Below are 19485 nucleotides of genomic sequence, written 5' to 3'. Positions count from 1 at the left end.
GCTGCAACTACTGAGCCCATGTGCCACAATTACTGAAGACCCTGGGCCCTAGAGCCTGTGCTCCACAATAAGAGAAGCGATCACAATGAGAAGCCTGCTCACTGTAACGGGAGAGTAGCCCCCTCTCACCATAACTAGAGAAAACCCCATGCAGCAACAAAGACCCAGCACAGCCAAAAATAAATAAATAATTTTTTAAAAAAAGACTCAGCACAGCCAAATAAATTAAAATATTTTAAATAAATATATATCATGAGTGATTAGCAAAAAATATTTTAAAAAATTTTAATCCACCCCTTTCAGATATCTCTCATTTCATCAGACACTAAAAGGAATCTCTAAACTGATAGTTTTACTTCATGTACAAAGTTTCAGTAATTTAAATCATTAAGTCTTGACCTGATGTCTCACCTTTGAAATTCTGACTGCAGAAGGAGCTCCAGGAAAACCGGGAATACAAGTTTTAAATTCACTGATTTTGCTGAAAGGGCCTATTCCACAACCATTGATGGCAGCAACCCTGAATCTGTATCCTGTGCCTGGAACAAGATCTTGTTTCTTAAGTAAACTGTAGTCAGGTACGTCTGCATTTCCTATCTAAAATGCAATATATGCAAAAGTCAAAGAAAAGATGCAATTAATTATTTTTCATTGAATAACAAAACTTTTAAAGAATGAATTAAATTTTAGGGTTGTAGTGTACATTATTTATTTTCCTCTTTCATATATAGAATGAACCTCCTCAAAACAAAAGTAAATAAGCCCATAAATTAGTGATTCTCATCCAGAGGAAAAGTGTCTTTCCAGTTGAGAGTCACTAGTTTTAAAAAGAAATATAAACGTATTCTGCACATCAAGAATATAGAGAAAAGAGAAAAAAACTAACCACTATTAACAAAGTAATAACTATCTCCATGTAAATTTAACTTGGAGTAGAAATCTCAGAAGACTTACTGTCAGTCTGGCCAGGAACGATACCTTTTGGACATAGGCAAGCAAGCTTGATAAAAAAGGAACAACTAGCATGCCAGCACAGAGCATTTTAAAAATTAATATTCAGCGGATACTGAAAATAACCAGATTGCATACTCTAGGTAGGAAGCTCATAACACCTACAGGTTTCAAATAGTTTTTACATCACTACATCACTGTGAGACAGTGCCAACATTTCATCCCATTTTTAAGGGGTTACTCCATTTCACAGATGAGGAAACTGAGTCTCAGCGAGATTAAACAAGTGATTTGTCCAAGGTTACAATGTCAAGTGCTGAAACTGATGACTCAAACTCAAGTTTACTAGCTCTAAATTTTATGTTTCCTTCTTTTGGGAAAGACAGATAGCTACCAGGCCCTTAGATACAGGTATTTCCATATATATGAAATCAAACTACAGCCAGAAATTTTGTTAGGCATAATACTAACACAATATTAACCAGGATGTCTATTTTTGTTAAGAATTGGAAGATTCAATATATAAAAGTGGAATACCAGAAAGAAGTATTAGAGAAACTAAAATATAATGATAAATGTTATATTCTCCATTTGTAAGATCTTTGGGAGATTCAAACCTGAATATCCATTTTGTTGGCAATTTCCTCTCTGCAATTCCCATTCCAGAAAAAAATTAGTTCAGTGTGCTTTGGAGCTGTTATCTATTTCATAATTCTTAGAAGGTTAATGTCTCATCTATATATATAAGGTCCTCACTGTATTCGATAGTGTTAAGGGCTTTACATTTCTTAAATTATGAAATTGGGACTAACAATAGTTCTAAGTAAAAAAAAAAGTTCTGTTCTAAACACTCCAGGTAACAACATTAGAGATACTTCAAGAAATCTTCATCTGTACTGGCTAGACTGTATCATTTATGACTCAAAATCCAGCCCAATGAGTGTATAAGACTTTTTTAAATAACCTGCTTGTGATATATTCTATAAACAGAGCCTTAAAAAAGGAATACAATAACTATATATATATATATATATATATATAGAACTCTCAATTATAGGTAGTAAACAGATACCAATTTCACTCATTCAAATGTCCTGAATCAGGATTATTTCTTAAAATTTCATGTTTGAGGCTTATAACTAACAGTGTAGAAAACACGTCAATAGCTACCTTTGAAATGCTTTGCTTCCCTTTTGGCAGCAAATAAAACTGGCTCACCAAAGCTGTATTATTTTTAAAAATTCCTACGTCACACCACTGTCGTTCTCCTGCTTTCACCATGGCCACTGGATTTGAAGGAGTCTCTTTCTAATTTCAGAGAAAGAAAAATTTATGAAGACTCTAACTGAACATACAAGAAATGCCAAGATTTAATAACTCCATGCAGTGATCTACAAGTAGGTACATGGGTAAATGCCACAACATTAATAGCTCATAAGTAAATAAACTCTTAACAGATTAGGTCAACTGACAGTGAGAAAGGGATACCAATTCAAACACAGAGAGTGACAGGCATTCTCCAAGTCAGTAGCTCTGGGCTATCAACCTAGCTGGAGTTAGCATGCTTTCCAATCAGTGATACGTTAAAATGCCAGCTGTTTTATAGAACATTGTCATTTCAGAGACTCTCTCAGAAAATGTAATAATCCCTTTAGTGTGACATTACAACTCGCTCCAAAAGGAGCGAATAAGGAAAAATTCATTGCAAGCTGGCTTATTTCTAGATTCAAAAACAACTAGCAAAAATTCAGTGATCTTTGCACTTGAAATACCTGTGATTCTCCAAACCTAAAAGGAGAAAAAGTGTTCAAAACTAAAATGCAATTTGAATATAATTTAGCATACACTAAAAAGGAGATTAAACAGTTTGACATTTTTATCTTGCTTTAACAAATAAACTTCCTGTACCTTAAACTACTTTTAGTGATAAGTGAATTATACTTATCCTTTTTAAGCCATCTTCTTTATAAATGAGACACTGTTTCCAGAAGCTCAAAACAAATATGTACTTCAGTTATTTATTTCTGTCTTAAATATATAACAGCAGAGGTACATGCTTATAATTCACAGTACTTGTTATTGAGGTTATCACACATGACAAAGTGAGCTAACCAGAAGAGTCTTTAAGGTTTTTAAAAGAGAAATAGCTTTAAACTTGTTAAAATGCTCTTCAACAACTTTTATAAAACAACTGGCTCCAACTGCAACTATAGATACCATTCCAACTGATGCACTGTAAAACAGATTTAAGAGAAAAAAATCATTTTAATAATTCTTCTTTGAGAAGAGTTATTAGAACACTAGCACTTAACATTCTGGAAAGGTGAAAGCTGATGAAGGTAAAGACATGATCAAAATCCACAGAATCATGACTGAAAGAAAACTAAAACTACAGACTATTCTTGAAGGTTCTAAATGGTAAATGTTAGGTTAAATAAAAGCTCTTGCTCATAGCAATAAGTTGAAATGGCTGATAATTTAAAAATATACAAAACCACATATATGTATTATCCTCCTATTCATCCACTTGAGACAATCTTAGTATAATATTTGTGAGGCACATTCCTGGCATTTAAGTTTGGTATCAGGCAGACTAATTCTGGCCTTCCACCAAAAAATCTGATGTTAGAGATTATTAGGATATCCTACAGGTATGTCTGACTCAAGATTGCAATATTCTGTTGTTCTCCTATTAAGCAGCTAGCAATAAAACCATTCAAGTTTTATGTTCTATAACATGTCCTTTTATTCTTTAAATTGTTAAGTAATTTACATATATACATATATCTATGTATACACACACATTTCCACTTATTAAAGTTAACATTATAGAAAAATACTGAAAACATAAAAAGCAAAAATTATCTTTGGCCCCACAACCTGAAGAAAATCATCTAGCACTGTAGTGTAGATTTGTGTGGACTCATGTGAGAGTGTGAATGTAAGTACTGTGTGTTTTTAATAAAATTGGGAATGCACTATACATATTATTTTTTATCCAACTTTTTCCACTTAAGATTATACTGTGAACATTTTTCTCTTTAACCCTCCATTTCTCAATCTGTGTCAAGTAATTACTAAGAGAATACCCAAGAGCCTTTTCCTGAATTTAGGTTGAAGTTGCTCAGCATTTAAAGAGTATCTGGCCATCTGTAAGCACATCTCATCTCCAGGGCATATACTTACAGAAAACGGTATCGTGGCAGCATGTGCCTCCACACGGCTTATCTTAGTTGCAGGTAGTGCACATGTTTCATCAACTAAAAATTAAACAATTTATCAGATAAGACTTATATAATCACTGAGCAAACAGATACATTAAAACATAACTTATAAATATGCAAAAATAGCCAGAGGGACAAAAAAAAAATCACAACAATTAGAAATATGGACCCTCTAACTTGAACTAATTCACAAAGCTCACTTTTCAAGGATTTGATGACTAGCTGGAACTTCAGAGAATGTTTGTCAAACATGAAATACAATTCCTATTGCAAAATCATAAAATAAGAATTTACAAAATCAGAAATTGATCAAGCTATAAGAACTGTTACTCAATAGAATAGAACTAATCTTTTCTAAGGAAAAAAAATTTTGCTGAATAAACTCATGGTAGGAAAGATAAAGTCTGACTGTATTACAGCGCAGCAGAGAATATATTATATAATGATTTTAAATGAAACGCCTTTATCTTTTTATATTCAATTCAATCCAAGATGAAATGCAATTCCCATCTAAAACAAATACGTTTGCTGAATTTCTATACAAAAATGGCTCAAAATACAGTATGTGAAACACATTTCAAACCTTCAGCTTTGGTACTGAATGTTGTTAGTGAAGTTTCATCTTTAACAACTGCCCCATTTGTACTGGATGATTCAGTTTTAATGGTCTGCTGTGTTACCATAGTTTGTGCGCTGGAAACAGTACTGGATACAGAAGTTTCAGGGATTACTGTTCTTAAGTCCAGGCAACTACTTAGAACACCTATATTTGCTGAAGTGTGAGGACCTAAAATTAAAGGGAAAAGATTAACTATTAACAAACGAATATCTGCAAGTAGTTGCTGTATCTTAGAGTTCTTGTCACCCAGTTCTAGGCATTTTCAATTTTAAAATCATTAAATGTGAACACCACAAATGTCAGCCATATGACTTAAACAGTAGGCATAAAATATCAACATTTAGAAAAATAAAATGCATCATATCCATGGATGTCCAACTTCTCAGCTCCTTCCTCCATTCTAAACCCTGAATCACTTTTCTTAAAATCTACTCAACCATAGATCAAATGGCCTTGACTTCCATTTTAGGGAAAGAAATAGAAGTCATCAGGCATGAATGCCACCCATTTTCTGCCTTCTCTTGTCCTAAACTAGAAATGTATTTATGACTGTGCCCAGCCTCTCTGTCTTCCTTTCATCTCAGAAGATGACTTCTCTCCTAAGGTAAGTTCAATCTACTCTCTTGTGCTCTTGGTCCCATTCCTTCCCCTGTATTTTGAGATCCTCTCTTATCAATCATTCCTGTCACTTCAGGGTTTTCAAATTCTTCTGCATAAGTTTTGGCCCTCAGTCTATACATATTATTAAGTCTTCTCCAGTCACCATCTTCCCTCGCTACTTTCCTTCAGAGCAGTCTGCTTTCTTGACCACCCCAATCTGATTGAGCACACCACTCTAAGGAAATGGCTCTGACAAATGTCCAGGGATACTTAACTCTAAGGGATACTGATCAATTTTCATTTGCTTGACCTCTTTGTAATATAAACAATGCTGACCACATACTTTTTTTGAGGTTGTTTCTGTCTATGACTTGTATTCACTCATGTATGCATCATAAATGTATAGTTATAAATGGTAATACCCACTACAGAGGTAAAAAATATGATACCATTTTTTTTGGTTCTTTGCCTAACCTTCTTGGGAAGCCTTTTCAATCTCTTTAGCTGACTTCTCTTGTTCAAATGACTCTTTAAAGGCAGGTATTTTCCAAGCCCTATCTTGTCTCCCTTTGCATATTTCCCTGGTGCTTTAGCTACCATTTACAAATCATACATCTCTCAATTATGTATGTCCTAGGCACAGTGTCAGGTCCTGAGAATCCAGCAGTGAACAAGTCAGAGAAGGTCCTTGCTCTTGTGGATATTAGATATTCTTAACTTTGAAATTTATATTTCCAGCCAAGAACTGCCTTCTAGACTCCAGACCTAAGTATCCAACTGCCCATTAGAAATCTTTATCAACATGTTCCTCAAGTGCCTCAAAAACAGCAAGTTCAAGGTTGAACCTATCTTATTCCCAAATCTGTTCTTGCTTCTATATTTCTTATCCTGATGAACAGTATCATCATCCACTGAATGTCCAACCCAGGAAACTGGGAGTCATGTTCGACTCGTTTTCATTCCTCACATACAACCAGTTTCCTAGTCTAATAGGTGCTACTTTCTAAAAGTCTCTGAACTAATGTATTCTCTCCTCTCCATCTCACCCACTGCTTTAGTCTCTATGCATCTCTTTAAGTCTTAAAAGAACCTTCTAACAAGTCTCCCAATCATCTCCTATAATAGCTCTTCCTGATGGTGAGGCTAGAATGTCCTTTCCAAAATAAAAAACAAAAACTAATCGTGCCACTCTTTCACTTTTGAAAAATACCAGTTACTCCAACCTACAGAGGAAAAGTCCAATCTCCTCTTGTTAACCTGAGACTAGCTAGCCATTCATTTACATATTTGAATATCTACGATGTGCCAGATACTGTCATTGTATAAGCACTCGTTTCCCCATTTTCCTAATATTAATTTTATCCAAACTGCCTTATAAGTAGGATTTAGAGTACATTAGGATCCTAAAAGCTCAAAGCTCATATTTGTTTTCAAGAGTGTAAACTTCTTTACATGATGGACATAGAAAATCACTATAAAAATTTAAATTGATGTCTAGTACCAAGCTTTTATAATTCTGACCAAATGATTTCCTTACATTAGCAAGTCAACAAAACAAAGTCTCTCCTCTTCCATAAGTAATGAAATCAGAAAAACCATAGGAAACTATTTTTCTTGAATATTTTTATCTACCAAGGATTCTTAAAGAAAAATGGAAATAAAAAGAATATTTGTCTTGTTATTTACTGAAGAGGGATTAGCTTTTTATTAACTGTCACAATTTTTTCAAATTAAAAATGAAGCCACATATTACTATGCCAGGGATATATCAGAATAAGATTTATAAAGTAATTTTAGATACTGAAATCAGAGGTAACATTTAATATATCACAAATGATATCAGAATATTCAAATTAAAACCTTTTAAGAGCCATCAAATTATAAGCTGTTCCATGCATTCAACAGGCTAATCAACAGTTCTCATAAATGAACTATCTTTCTGAGGATAATACAGTTATTTGCTAAACAAATATTTATTTATTTATTAAGCGACTACGATTTGCCAAGCATGGATCTGGGTGCTGGGGAAATATATATGAACAAGACAGACAAAATCCTGACCCAAAATAAATACTTTCAGATAGTTATAAGCACTAGAACAACAGAATAATGGAACAGTGACATTGAACACACTGGCCAACCTCAAATGGCATATAAGAGCTTGTCTCATTTAAATTCTGTAGTTAATAACTAATCATCACTATTTAGGTTGTTCTTCCTTGGTATCTTGACATCATTTTAATTAGGGTCAATATGGTAAGTATATATCCTATTTTGAAACTGGATCCAAACTATGTAACATTTACTTTTTCAAAGACTCTAAAATTCTTTATCATTATTATAAAAAGCTTTAGCTTTATTTAAAATGCCATCTTTATACCTTCATTTTTCCTTAGCATATCCACCACACAACTATTATGATTAGAAGCATTGGCTGCCAAAGATGAATGCAAAGAGGCATTAGAATCAGTTGATGCTTTGAGATCTGGTTTGTTTTTCACTGAAGTTCCTTTCATGGTTGTATGTTCAGATTTTACACTGTTCACTATATCACTGATCTACAAGAAAGAAAATAATTTATTGCAGCAAGTAATGATCAATTAAATAGAAATACATGTAAAAACAAGCAAAATAATTTACAACTTAAATGCTTTTGAAAATAAATTCTCCAAAATATAAAACAGCTTAAATTATAGTCTTATTTTGTATAGTATTATTCTTTAAATTTTATAATAGCTTAAGAAAACAATTTCTTTTCACTTAATATCCATTCTCAAAAGATCAGTTCTGAAGGGAAAAGGAACAGTAAATTTTGAGGGAATAAAATTTATATTTTACAAGTGGTAGCTAGTATTCAAATAAATACGGACAAGCTAGACCAACACAGACAGCATATTAAAAAGCAGAGACATTACTTTGCCGACAAAGGTCCCTCTAGTCAAAGCTACGTTTTTTCCAATAGTCATGTATGGATATGAGAGTTGGACCATAAAGAAGGCTGAGCACCAAAGAATTGATGCTTTTGAAGTGTGGTGTTGGAGAAGACTCTTGAGAGTCCCTTGGACTGCAAGGAGATCCAACCAGTCCATCCTAAAGGAGATCAGTCCTGGGTGTTCACTGGAAGGACTGATGTTGAAGCTGAAACTCCAATACTTTGGCCACCTGATGTGAAGCACTGACTCCTTGGAAAAGACGCTGATGCTGGGAAAGATTGAAAGTAGGAGGAGAAGGGGACGACAGAGGATGAGATGGTTGGATGGCATCACTGACTTCATGGACGTGAGTTCGCGTAAGCTCCAGGAGTTGGTGATGGACAGGGAGGCCTAGAGTGCTGCAGTCTGTGGGGTCTCAAAGAGTCAGACATGACTGAGTGACTGAACTGAACTGAATAGGTGACAACATCCAAGGTACTGAGTTTAACATTCTGGTCAAATTTTCTTAACAAGATTAGACATGTATACTAAAGATGTTGTGTGTGTGCTAAGTCGCTCCAGTCGTTGCCAACTCTTTGCAACCCCAAGGACTGTAGCCTGCCAGGCTCCCCTGTCCATGGGATTCTCCAGGCCAAGAATACCGGAGTGAGTTGCCATGCCCTCCTCCAGGGGATCTTCCCCACCTAGGGATCAGTGTCTCTTACGTCTCCTGCACTGGCAAGCAGATTCTTCACAACTATAGCACCACCTGGGAAGCCCTTACTAAAGATCTTATGACTCCTAAAAGAAAAATCTGTTATATGAAACCTTCAAGCATATGAATTATTTTGTATGACTGAGTTTTCCATATAGGCATCAAGATTTAATACATACACATATCAATATTCTTCACCATTAAACATTTTAGATAGCAATCTTCCTAATCACCTGTTTATTTTCTTAAAGATACTATAATAAACACATTTAAACCTTTTGGTAATTCAAATCACCAATGTAAACATCAGTTATTACATAGCAATAACTGTAGGTCTACTGAACCATAAAAGTGATCTGGCTTCATTCAAATACCCCAATATTGCCTGCCTCTTTTTAGTTACCTGTTTTTTGTTACTTTTCTGTCTCCATCTTTAATGTCAGTTAGAACTATATTGTCAATTACAATTTCACATGGCTCAAAGGATACTTGTTCATAATATGTCCTCTGTGCTGTGCTCAGTCGCTCAGTCATGTCTGACTCTTTGCAACCACGTGGACTGTAGCCTGCCAGGCCCCTCTGTCCATGGGGATTCTCCAGGCAAGAATACTGGAGTGAGTAGCCATTCCTTTCTCCAGGGGATCTTCCCGACCCACAAGTCAAACCAGGGTCTCCTGCTTTGCAGGCAGATTCCTTACCAGCTGAGCTACCAAGAAAGCCCAATACACACTCTACCTCCATTCTAATTGATGGTGATTATGCTAGTGTTAATAAATGATGATGATGATATCCACAACCATTAGGGACCATTATACTACCTGATAGGCCCCATGATACATATTTATCAAGTCTGAATCTCACTTAATTTTCACAAGAATTCTATAAATTGGATAATATCACCCTAGCTTATAGATGGAAAATAATGAGACTCAGAGATCTTAGATAGCATACCCATGGTCAAGTAGCCAGCAAGCAGCAAAGCAAGAATTTGACCTTAAATTTATTTCACTATGAACTCCCCATGTCATACTGAGAGCATAGCACAGTGAAGTGCAAAAAATGAGGCATGCCTTCATAAAGCAGAAAAGGCTGAAGCTAAGAGCCTGTAGGTGGCAAGTCATGGACAGGTGAACCATTTTTGCTAAAGAGCCCAGAAAGGCTTGGAAATTGGAGGCATCAGGTTCTTTGGAGGTTGAAGTACAGAGTGCAAATAAACACCAGAGGACCATCATATGGAAGACTATATAAAAAGTGGTTGTATGGGGAGGGAGATGGGAGGGAGATTCAAGAGGGAGGGGACATGTATATACCTATGGCTGATTCATGTTGATGTTTGGGAGAAACCAACACAATTCTATAAAGCAATTATTCTTCAATTAAAAAATAAATTTAAAACTAAAAAAAAAAAAGTGGTTGTAGCCTCAGCTCTGCTCTTCCAGTATACAAAGGCAAACAAATTCCACACCTCCATTCTAACTGAAGAAGGGAGGTAGGTACAAAGATTGAAATGAGAGGCTCTGGACTGTGGTACAGTATTTCTCTGGTGAGGATGAAGAACAGGAAACCTACTGAAAATGGGGATTAAGTGAAAGTCTGTATACTGAATAGAGAGATACCGCTTACCCTGCATTAAGCTCCAGGCTTAAAACCCATAAGCAAGAGGTTGGAGAAGTCTCAGGGGAAACCCATTGGTCCAAGAGAAAAGATACTAATATTTGTGGATTCTCACCCAGAAACCCTCCTTAAGGTCTACTAATCAAACATGCCCATATGCATAGAGCCACTATGGTCTGAATATTTGTGTCCTCTGCAATTACATGTTGAAATCTAACCCCCAAGGTAATGGTATCAGAAAGCAGCACCTTTGGGCTGTGACTAGTACCCTTATAAAAATGGCCAAGAAAGATCAGTTGTTCCTTCCACCATGTGAGGATACAATGAGAAGTTACCAGTCTGCAACCCTACAGAGGTTCCTCACCGGAACTCGACCATATAGGCGCCCCGATCTTGGACTTCCAGACTCCAGAAATGCAGGAAATAAATTTCTCTTGTTTATAAGCCATTTAAGCTATGGTATTTTGCTAGAGCAGGCCAAATGGATTAAGACAGCTTCCAAGCTCCTTTTTAATGCCTCACTTTAAACATGAAAGGATACTAAGCATCACCAGACATTTGTTAACAGGCTCTAATATGGAAGTCCAAGACCAAATTTTTTTAAAAGGAGCTTGAAAAAAAGAAATAATGCTGAGAGCAGAATATAACTCCACTTCTTTTTTTTTTTAAAAAAAGCATAATTCTTGAAGAGATAAGAGAGATATTTTATTTTTGAAGCAAAAATAAAATGCCATAAAAGGAAGAAAGAATAGGATCAGGCTTTTAGAGAGTAACTATGTGGCTGAATATATTTTAAAATTGAATAAAAGATTTATAATACAAATGAAGAAACTTTTCAGAAAGCAGACCAGACAGAAGAAAAGACAGAAAATAAAAAGTTAAATCAGAGGATTAGTTCAGGAGGATCATCATTCAATAACAGGAGTAACAAAAAAAAGAAAGAGAATGTGGAAGGAAGAAATAATCAGTAATGAAAGCCATGAGTTCCCAGAATGATACAGTCCACTGAATGGACAGCACAGTGAATGAAGCAAAGACATACACTCTAAGGTACATCCTTGTTGAAATTTCTGAGAACTGGGGATTAAAACGAAACAATCAGGTCTCATGTAAATGATCAGGATCCAAGTGGCATCCGACTTCTTAACAGCATCACTGAATGCTACAAGACAGTAGGAAAATGCCTTTCAGTTTCACAGGAAAACATTTCCAATATAGAATTCGATAACCCAGCCAAACTACCAACTAAATGTAAATAGAGAAGAGGCATTTTCAGATATGGAAGATCTTAAAATGTTTACCTTTCATACTCCCTTTCTGAGGAAACTATTGGAGAATATCAAAAAAAGAGAATGACATGAGATCAAGAAACATAGGTTCTAACACAGAAAAGAGATAAAAGAAGCTTACAATAAAAAACAAATGGGGACTTCCCTGGTGGCCCAGTGGTTAAGAAGTTGTCTGCAGGGGACATGGATTTGATCTCTGGGCAGATTCCACATGCTGTGGAGTAACTAAGCCCATGTGCCACAGCTACTGCGGTGGCTTCTCTTGTTGAGGAGCACTGGCTCTAGGGAGCGCAGGCTTTGGTAGCTGTGGAGCACAGACTTAACTGCCCTGCAGCATGTGGAATCTTCCCAGACCAGGGATTGAACCCATGTCCCCTGCATTGGCAGGCAAATTCTTTATGACTAATTCACACTGTTGTACAGCAGAAACCAACACAACATTGTGAAGAAATTTTCCTCCAATTAAAAAATAAAATAAGAATAAAGGGGAGGGGAAAAAGAGCCCATGCACCACAACTAGAGAGTAGCCCTTACTAGCCACAACTAGAGAAAGTCTACATGCAGCAAAGAAGACCCAGCACAGGTAAAAAATTAAAAAATAGATAAAATTTATTTTTTAAGAAAGAAACAAATGGAAGTTTTAAGATTACAGCTGAGTAGCAGACTTAGAGAAGAATTAGTACAAACTAGAGCATCAAGATGGAGGTTTCAGTAGGGATGGTTACTGGGGCAGGGGGGTGGTAAAGAAAGAAAAAAGAAACTATATGTTTGAATATTTTGAGAGTTTTATTATCTTAGTGGAAAATCAGAGTATGAATTAATGATAGGCAAGAAGAAAATCAAGCAAATGAAAAAGTAAGGCAGTTAACAATGCTAAGAAAAACAAAAAATTACATGAAAAAGGAACAATGTTCATAGCACATTACAGGGCTCAGCTCTGAGTATGTCATCACAATGTAAATATCACATAATGATTCAACTAAAAATATTACAAGAGGATGAGAAGAGAAAGGGGGAGGAAACGGCAATATTTTAAGAGACCAAAAAAATCTTCATCTTCCATTATTAAAGACAATTGATCAAAAACTAGAAAGTCAAGAAGTGGCAGCACAAGGATTTTATTTATACGCACAAAGGTAGATACAGAAGAAAGCTAAAATATTTGAAAGTAGTAGTTTCTAGAGAGGCAGGATCAAGAGCAAATAGGAGCAGAGTAGGGAACTATTGCTCTTCATTATGAACCTTGTAGTACCACCTAAATTTATTTTAAAAAATATATATGGTGTATATGCTTGTGTGTATATTAGCCTCTGATACTATGTGCAATGAGACTTCAATCTCCTAGCCAAGGGTTCTTAATTCAGGCTACTGTAACAATGATATGCAGAGCTTTCCTTAAAAACAGTTACCTGGTCATCATCTTAAAGATTCTGTTTCACTGGATCTGGGGAAAGGCATGGGAACCTGTGTTTATTTGTTTGTTTTTAATCTCAGTGGTGAATGTGATGTACAGCCATGGTTGAGACTCCCTATCCTAAGGTAATATAAAATATTAATAAAAACTGGCACTATAACCATAAACATTTATTTACCATTATACATTTTTTCAACTTACACTGTTAGGAATGATGCTATTGCTGCCTTGTCTGTGAGGGTCCATCCTGACTCCTGTAGGAATAGGAAAGTTCAGACTGATATGCTATAAATAAACTTCAAGAAAATATACTACAGTCAAATATTTTTAAAAGTTACATATTAAAGGTTTAAAAAGTAGTATCTTTATCAAAGTTTATCTGTTTTCTTAATAGTCTGCTTAATAGTTGATTTACATCCTTTTTGGAAGAACATGTAAAATTAAATTTGCTTTTACTTTCCAAGTGCCTGTTAGTTAAAAATACTTTTGAAAGCTGAAATATCTATAAAAACTAATTAAATAAGTCAAGTATCATGTCAAATTAAGAAAGCACATCAAAATTAACTACAAAAAAAAATTCTTCCCTACATATCTATGTGTTCTACTACATCATGATGGTAATACAGTCAAGTTTCAGAGTTGAAACGTAACATATTTGATTTACCAGGCAGGAAACATCATAGCATAACATTTCTTAAACCAGGTCTAATCACAGGCTTTTCTATAGTATCTTTTTTTCATAAAGCATATGAGTATACATGCTCTAAGTGTGAAAATTATACTACCTTGCATATTTGGTGATGCTGAAGAATCTGATGATGCAGCTTGGTATGGCAAGTCTGTATTCAACTGCAAAAGATAGCCCTCAACTGTAGGCACTTCATCCCATTTGACATGAAAAGAGTTGGTAGTGGCTTTGATCAGTTGTACTTGTGATGGTGCTGGTGGTTTCTCTAAAGAACAAAATTGGTATTAAGTATTTAGGTTTCAACTGTATCAACAGTTTCTCTATATAGTTTGTGCAGACCTGGAATTCTGAAAACATTAGCAATGAATATTTCATCTGTTTACTAAGAAGGAAAAAATTTACTCAGATAAGCAAAGCTATAGCAGGTCAAATGAAAATAATTTAGAGTTCTGATTCTACGTATTTATCTAATTACTTCTGCAAATAAAACTACAAACAAAATAATCCATGTCCTAGCTGAGTCATCAAATTAAAAAAAAAATTTAATCCTAGAAGAGGGGGGAAAACCAAGTACTTGACAGTTACAGCTACACTATTTTACCTTCTTCAGGAGCTTTTAATTTTATGAGCCAATTTTAAGTCAAGAGAATACATGTTAGAAATACTGTTAATGTTAGCAAATATGATTTAGAGCTGATATTTTTGAAAAACATAACTTCTTTGAAGTTAATACCTTATCAAAACTTGTACTACTCAAAAGAGGTAATTATTTTGGCATAAAACATTACCAACATTTCTAAAACAAGTAACAATCATAGACTCTTAGAACTGGAAAAAAGTACCTAAGATTATTTCTACAATATCCCAGTTTTCTTTTTGCTTATCTACCAAATTAGGGAACTCACAAATCCCAGGGCAGTATATTCCATCTCTAGACAATTACATAAGGAAAATCTATTCTTCTAGTGAGTTGAAATTCCCTGGTGGCTCACACGGCAAAGAATCTGCCTGCAGATTCTTCCTGCAGCAGAAGACCCAGGTTTGATCCCTGGGTTGGGAAGATCCCCTGGAGAAGGAAATGGCAACCCACTCCAGTATTCTTGCCTGGAGAATTCCATGGACAGAAAAGCCTGGTGGGTTACAGTTCATGCAGTCACAAAGAGTTGGACACGACTGAGTGCCTAACAGTTTCAGTTCAGTGAGCTGAAATCTGTAAGTTATAATTTAATCTTTATATAACAAGTCTAATATCTATCTCTTTGTACCTTTTAGAATAGGGGTCAGCAAAAGGAAACTATGGCTCATGGGCCAGATCCAGTTTGTGCTTACTTTTGTAAATAAAGTTTTACTGAAATACACCTATGTTCATTTGTTTATGCATTGTCTATGAGTCCAGTTTTTGGGCTTCCCTGTGGGTTTGAAGGGAAGGGAAGAGAAAGGGTAGGGAAGATCCCCTGGAGAAGGAAATGACAGTCCACTCCAGTATTCCTGCCTGGGAAATCCCATGGACAGAAGAGACTGGAAGGCTACAGTCCATGGGGTTGCAAAAGAGTCAGACAAGAGTAAACAACTAAACAACAACATGACTCTTTTTATGCTACACCAGTAGAGTTGAGTAGTTGTAATAGAGATCATATGGCCCACAAAACTTAAAATATCTACCCTCTGGGTCTTTAAAAAAGAGTCTTATGACCCTATTTTAGAGGATAATTAAGCCAAGTTCCTTCAACTACGCGCATGTAAATTCCTCCATGATCCTATTCACAACTTAGTTTATTTATGTTTCTCAAAGTAAGGCAACCCATACCTGAGAAAAAGCAGACAAATAGAAAGACAAGTCCAGAAGATACACCACCCACATAACATAAGTTACATGAAGAAAAATAGAGAAAACAGTAGGGTGTAAATCAGTGAAATAAGTCAAGAAAATTCCCACAACTGAAGAACATGAGCTTCCAGACTGAATGGGCTCACTGAGTACTCAACACAAGGAATTAAAAAAAGACACACAACACACATCATAAAATTTAAGAACAGCAGAGACAAGGAAAAAATCCTAAAAGCTATTAACCATGAGGGGGAAGTTCACATTTAAAAGGACCAAAAATCAGAAGTGGTTTAGATTTCTCAACAAAAACACCAGAAGTTTGAATACAATATAACACCTTTCAAAAAATATTTTCCCCAGCTTCCAAAATTCTGAAGGATAATGACTTCCAATATACAATTCTATTTCCACTCAAACTGCCAATTTGGTGGGAAGGAATATTGAATGTATTTTCAAACAATGCAAAATCTCAAAATAAATATATCACCTATGCACCATTTTCCTGGGATGTGTTCTACAAAAAATGAGGAAGTAAACTAAGAAAGGGGAAAATAAGAGATCCAGGAAGCAAGGAATACAGCACAGGTGAGAGACCATAGACATCCTCAGGAAGATGACAAAGGGAGACTCTAAGATGCTGCTGCTAAGTCGCTTCAGTCGTGTCCAACTCTGTGGGACCCCATAGACGGCAGCCCACCAGGCTCCACTGTCCCTGGGACTCTCCAGGCAAGAATACTGGAGTGGATTGCCATTTCCTTCTCCAGTGCATGAAAGGGAAAACTGAAAGTGAAGTCGCTCAGTTGTGTCCGACTCTTAGCCACCCCATGGACTGTAGCCTACCAGGCCCCTCCGTCCATGGGATTTTCCAGGCAAGAGTACTGGAGTGGGGTGCCATTGCCTTCTCCGCTCTAAGAGGATAGGTGTACTCAATTTGTAGAAGGCAGAGTTCCAATATACCCTTTACATCCCAGATTGGAGGAGGAGAAATTTCTTCATGGTGAGGAAATCTGAGAGAATATCTGATGCATCTAACCATAATGAGAGAATATTTAAACAAGAGAGCATAGGCTGAATTAGTGGTAAATATATACAAATCTAAAACAAGGTGACCATTACTAATCCACAGCAAATAAAGAAGTTGTACAAGAGAGGTAATCACCTGTCTAGGTATTCTACATAGCTCACCTGTGAATACATTTATATGGTTAAAGGTCTGTCTAGTCAAGGCTATGGTTTTTCCAGTGGTCAGGTATGGATGTGAGAGTTGGACTATAAAGAAAGCTGAGCGCCAAAGAATTGATGCTTTTGAACTGTGGTATTGGAGAAGACTCTTGAGAGTCCCTTGGACTGTAAGAAGATCCAACCAGTCCATCCTAAAGGAGATCAGCCCTGGGTGTTCATTGGAAGGACTGATGTTGAAGCTGAAACTACAATACTTTGGCCACCTGATGCGAAGAGCTGACTCATTTGAAAAGACCCTGATGCTGGGAAAGATTGAGGGCAGGAGGAGAAGGGGACGACGAGAGAGGACGAGATGGTTGGATGGCATCACCGACTCGATGGACATGGGTTTGGGTGGACTCCGGGAGTTGGTGATGGACAGGGAGGCCTGGTGTGCTGTGGTTCATGGGTCACAAAGAGTCGGACACAACTGAGCGATTGAACGGAACTGAACTGAATGTAAAACACTGAACTCTCACCTAACAAAATGATGGTGTAATCATAGTCAGACTGAGAGAGTAGGGCATAGGAGAGAGGTAAGGAGTGGTGGGAAGCAGTGAGAAATCCTTGACTTCCATGACTTCCACAGTTTGAAAAATGACCATATTATGACTAAACTGAAAAATATATTCATGTTATATGGAGATATGAAGGTAAATACCATAGAACTGCTTAACAGAGATGAAAGCACACGCTTGTGAAACAAGGAAGATGGGAGGAAAGTGGGAGCAAAAGACTTGTTTTTCATTTTTTTAAAAGCCTTATGGAAGTATACTAATCTTGACATGTTCTCAAGTGCATAAAACTTAACTAAAAGTTTTAAAAAAAGGTAAGATGAAGAACCTTTATATCCCTCTCCCACCCAAACTGATGCCAAGTTAGCAAGAGAAAAACCAAAATCTAAATTTTATTTTCATGATAGTGGCCATGATTACTTTTAGACAGATATTCCTGTCTATAACCTTTTATGGAAAGGTTTATGAAAAACTGGCCATTCAGAGAGAGTGACTTTTAATCTTTTAAAAGTCTCAGATCTCTTAGAGAATCTTGTAAAAGTAATATAGCTGCTACTGGAAAAAATTTATATGTGCACATTTTTCTTCTAATCTCAGAGACTGATTAGAATCTTATCCTTAGACTTCAGCTCATAATTCCCAACTTCAAAGATGAATCACTAGATTCAATTTTCTGTATTTTTTTTCTACTTCCTACCATAATATGCTCATTTTTCTACTTTTTGCGTAGAAAGCATTTAGTCTCTAACTTAATTGTTCCATTTATTACTTTTTCAAGTATCTTGAAAAATTTTTAAATCTTAATTTTAAAACTAAACTTTCTACATTATAAAAGCAACACATGCTACTGTAGAAAATACAGACAAGAGAGAAAACCTTTTCAAAAAATGTATAATCTCACCTCTTAGCTATTATTACTTTGGTACACAGTATATCCTTCCAGATTTTCCTGTTTATACACTTAAAAGAAAAACTGGAATCATAGGTATGTTTTATAACTGCTTTTCTCATAAAACAACATATGTCTCCAAATCTGATTTCTCTACTGCCTTCCAGATTTCTTTATTCCCTCAACTGCTTAACTGATCTCATTTCAAACTTACCAAGGTTTAAATCGAACTTTTCATTTTAAAAGGAGTACATCAAGGCTGTATATTGTCACCCTGCTTATTTAACTTCTATGCAGAGCACATCATGAGAAACGCTGGGCTGGAAGAAACACAAGCTGGAATCAAGATTGCCAGGAGAAATATCAATAACCTCAGATATGCAGATGACACCACCCTTATGGCAGAGAGTGAAGAAGAACTAAAGAGCCTCTTGATGAAAGTGAAAGAGGAGAGTGAAAAAGTTGGCTTAAAGCTCAATGTTCAGAAACCTAAGATCATGGCATCTGGCCCCATCACTTCATGGGAAATAGATGAGGAAACAGTGGAAATAGTGTCAGACTTTATTTTTTGGGGCTCCAAAATCACTGCTGATGGTGATTGCAGCCATGAAATTAAAAGATGCTTACTCCTTGGAAGGAAGGTTATGGCCAACCTAGATAGCATATGTAAAAGCAGAGACATTACTTTGCCAACAAATGTCCGTCTAGTCAAGGCTATGGTTTTTCCAGTGGTCATGTATGGATGTGAGAGTTGGACGGTGAAGAAAACTGAGCACCGCAGAATTGATGCTTTTGAACTGTGGTGTTGGAGAAGACTCTTGAGAGTCCCTTGGACTGCAAGGAGAGCCAATCAATCCATCCTAAAGGAGATCAGTCCTGGGTGTTCATTGGAAGGACTGATGCTGAAGCTGCAACTCCAATACTTTGGCCACCTGATGTGAAGAGTTGACTCACTGGAAAAGACCCTGATGCTGGGTAGGATTGGGGGCAGGAGGAGAAGGGGTCG

The 19485-nt window shown here is 36.2% G+C and overlaps 1 protein-coding gene across 4 annotated transcripts in view; it reads right to left on the bottom strand.

Annotated features, from left to right (window-relative positions):
* The window catches only part of HCFC2 (host cell factor C2), a 57901-nt gene that overhangs the window by 17249 nt on the left and 21167 nt on the right, over positions 1-19485 (bottom strand). For 2 of the 4 annotated variants that reach the window (XM_081595589.1, XM_081595590.1), the window contains exons 8-14: positions 14124-14291; positions 13540-13592; positions 7775-7952; positions 4759-4962; positions 4138-4211; positions 2122-2259; positions 412-597 (exon numbers count right to left, since the gene is read on the bottom strand). In XM_081595589.1, the coding sequence (XP_081451715.1) occupies positions 412-597; positions 2122-2259; positions 4138-4211; positions 4759-4962; positions 7775-7952; positions 13540-13592; positions 14124-14291 (1001 nt within the window). Of the gene's footprint in view, positions 1-411; positions 598-2121; positions 3185-4137; positions 4212-4758; positions 4963-7774; positions 7953-13539; positions 13593-14123; positions 14292-19485 lie in introns of all 4 variants that reach the window. The other 2 variants (XR_014083484.1, XR_014083485.1) reach the window with 2 other exon arrangements.

The sequence above is a fragment of the Giraffa tippelskirchi genome, chromosome 4 (assembly GCF_054371585.1).
Source record: "Giraffa tippelskirchi isolate mGirTip1 chromosome 4, T2T-mGirTip1v1.2.pri, whole genome shotgun sequence".
Lineage (NCBI taxonomy): Eukaryota > Metazoa > Chordata > Mammalia > Artiodactyla > Giraffidae > Giraffa > Giraffa tippelskirchi.
Note: the sequence above shows the minus strand (reverse complement) of the source record. Positions and strands in the feature narration are given on the sequence as shown.